This window comes from Nansenia antarctica, assembly GCF_963989245.1.
Source record: "Nansenia antarctica genome assembly, chromosome: 16".
Taxonomy (NCBI): Eukaryota; Metazoa; Chordata; class Actinopteri; order Argentiniformes; family Microstomatidae; genus Nansenia; species Nansenia antarctica.
Window position 1 is genome coordinate 9,381,973 of NC_137686.1, and position 1,593 is coordinate 9,383,565.

The following is a 1,593-nucleotide window of genomic DNA, read 5'->3' on the forward strand; positions in this document are numbered from 1 at the left end:
CAATTTCTTTCTTTGAGAAGCATGAATAAAAAGCAAAATGTATTTAGTTTATGCAATGATAAAAATTTAAAACGGCCGATACACATTCGGTATTCGGTATTCGGTATTCGGCCAAGTGTTTCCTTAAATTCGGCTTCGGCCTCGGCCAAACATTTTCATTTCGGTGCATCCCTACTCCTAAGTGGTAACTGGACTGCACTTATACAGCGCCTTTATCCAAAGTGCTTTACAACAGCCTCTCATTCACCCATTCACCCAACCGCCGATCTGCCAACCTTGCGATCATTAGACGGCGGCTCTACCTCCTGACTCCTGGTGAATGAACTACTAAACCCCTCAAAAAAAAAGTTTGGAAACGTTATTTCAGTCGATTCTTGCTCCCCTTTAATAATACCAATTGGTATTGTATTTTATATCGTTGGAAAGCCTGATTAGTCACCTTTACAACGAGGTACAACTTGTAAGGATCATGCATTCGTGGAATGAGTTACACAGCTAAATGTTTTGCCAAAAACGACTAGATCATTAGACAGCTGTACTTTTATGATCAGCTATGCACCGCCAGGGAGTGTGTGAAGTGTGCGCTCCCACAGGCACCTGGAGACATTGTCTTGTCAAGGTAAACACAATAAATTACATTTAATTAAAACTCGGCTGTTAAAATGCAAAAGGAAACAGTTGGAGTTTGTTTTAGGGCCATGGCTTTGAATAATATCTTGTAGAAATCGTATTGCAATGGAAGATGGAAGCTGTAGCGTTTTGCCTGTTTGTGAACTACATGTCTCCCGATACTGTCTCACGTTATCCTTCACAGAGGAAATACGGCCTCACGTTATCCTTCACAGAGGAAATACTGCCTGCCAGTGAGTCAGTGTAGGGAACAGACAGCAAAAAAACTAAGGTGGAAAAAGATGAAAGGTTAAACCTCTGCAGGGAGCGACACAACAAGCTAACCTATAGATAGACCACCTATACAACAAAGGCACAGTCTGTAGTTTCCTCGCTGAGGTAAACTATGGTGGAATTGGTTTGTTTTTGAGCTTTACTATTCCAAATACTGACTTACAATTTGACAATTTGTCAAAATAGCAAATAAATAAATAAATAAATACATCTCAGCACTTTCTTTTTGAAATATTTGACAGAGAGAGGTTTAATATTCCCCCATCCCGTTTCTCGAACATTTCAAAGTCTTGAAGGGTGGTTTAATTCATTTTTCCATCAGAGTGAATATAATGGAGGGTTCTAGCAGTGTGTGTGTGTGTGTGTGTGTGTGTGTGTGTGTGTGTGTGTGTGTGTGTGTGTGTGTGTCTGTGTGTGTGTGTGTGTGTGTGTGTGTGTGTGTGGCAGCAACAATCAGAGGTTGAGACAGGGGATGGGTCTATCATCTCAAACCCCAGAAAAACACACACACAGACACACACACACACACACACAGACACACACACACACAGACACACAGCAGAACCAACACACACAAACACACACACAACCATCACAAAGAGCTGAAATTATATGCTGTAAAAAAATGTTGAATGCTGGCAGATGCCTATGCTGCGTATGGTTGTCAGATATTGTCATTGCCTGCTGTGG

General features: G+C 41.3%; 1 protein-coding gene across 1 annotated transcript in view; it reads right to left on the reverse strand.

Moving 5' to 3' along the window:
- Positions 1 to 547: 547 nt before the first annotated feature.
- The window catches only part of LOC308171934 (attractin-like protein 1), a gene marked incomplete at both ends in the record, with an annotated part of 4,877 nt that continues 3,831 nt past the window's right edge, over positions 548 to 1,593 (reverse strand). The window contains one exon of the mRNA XM_080546847.1: positions 548 to 597. Within this exon, the coding sequence (XP_080402973.1) occupies positions 548 to 597 (50 nt within the window). The remainder of the gene's footprint in view (positions 598 to 1,593) is intronic.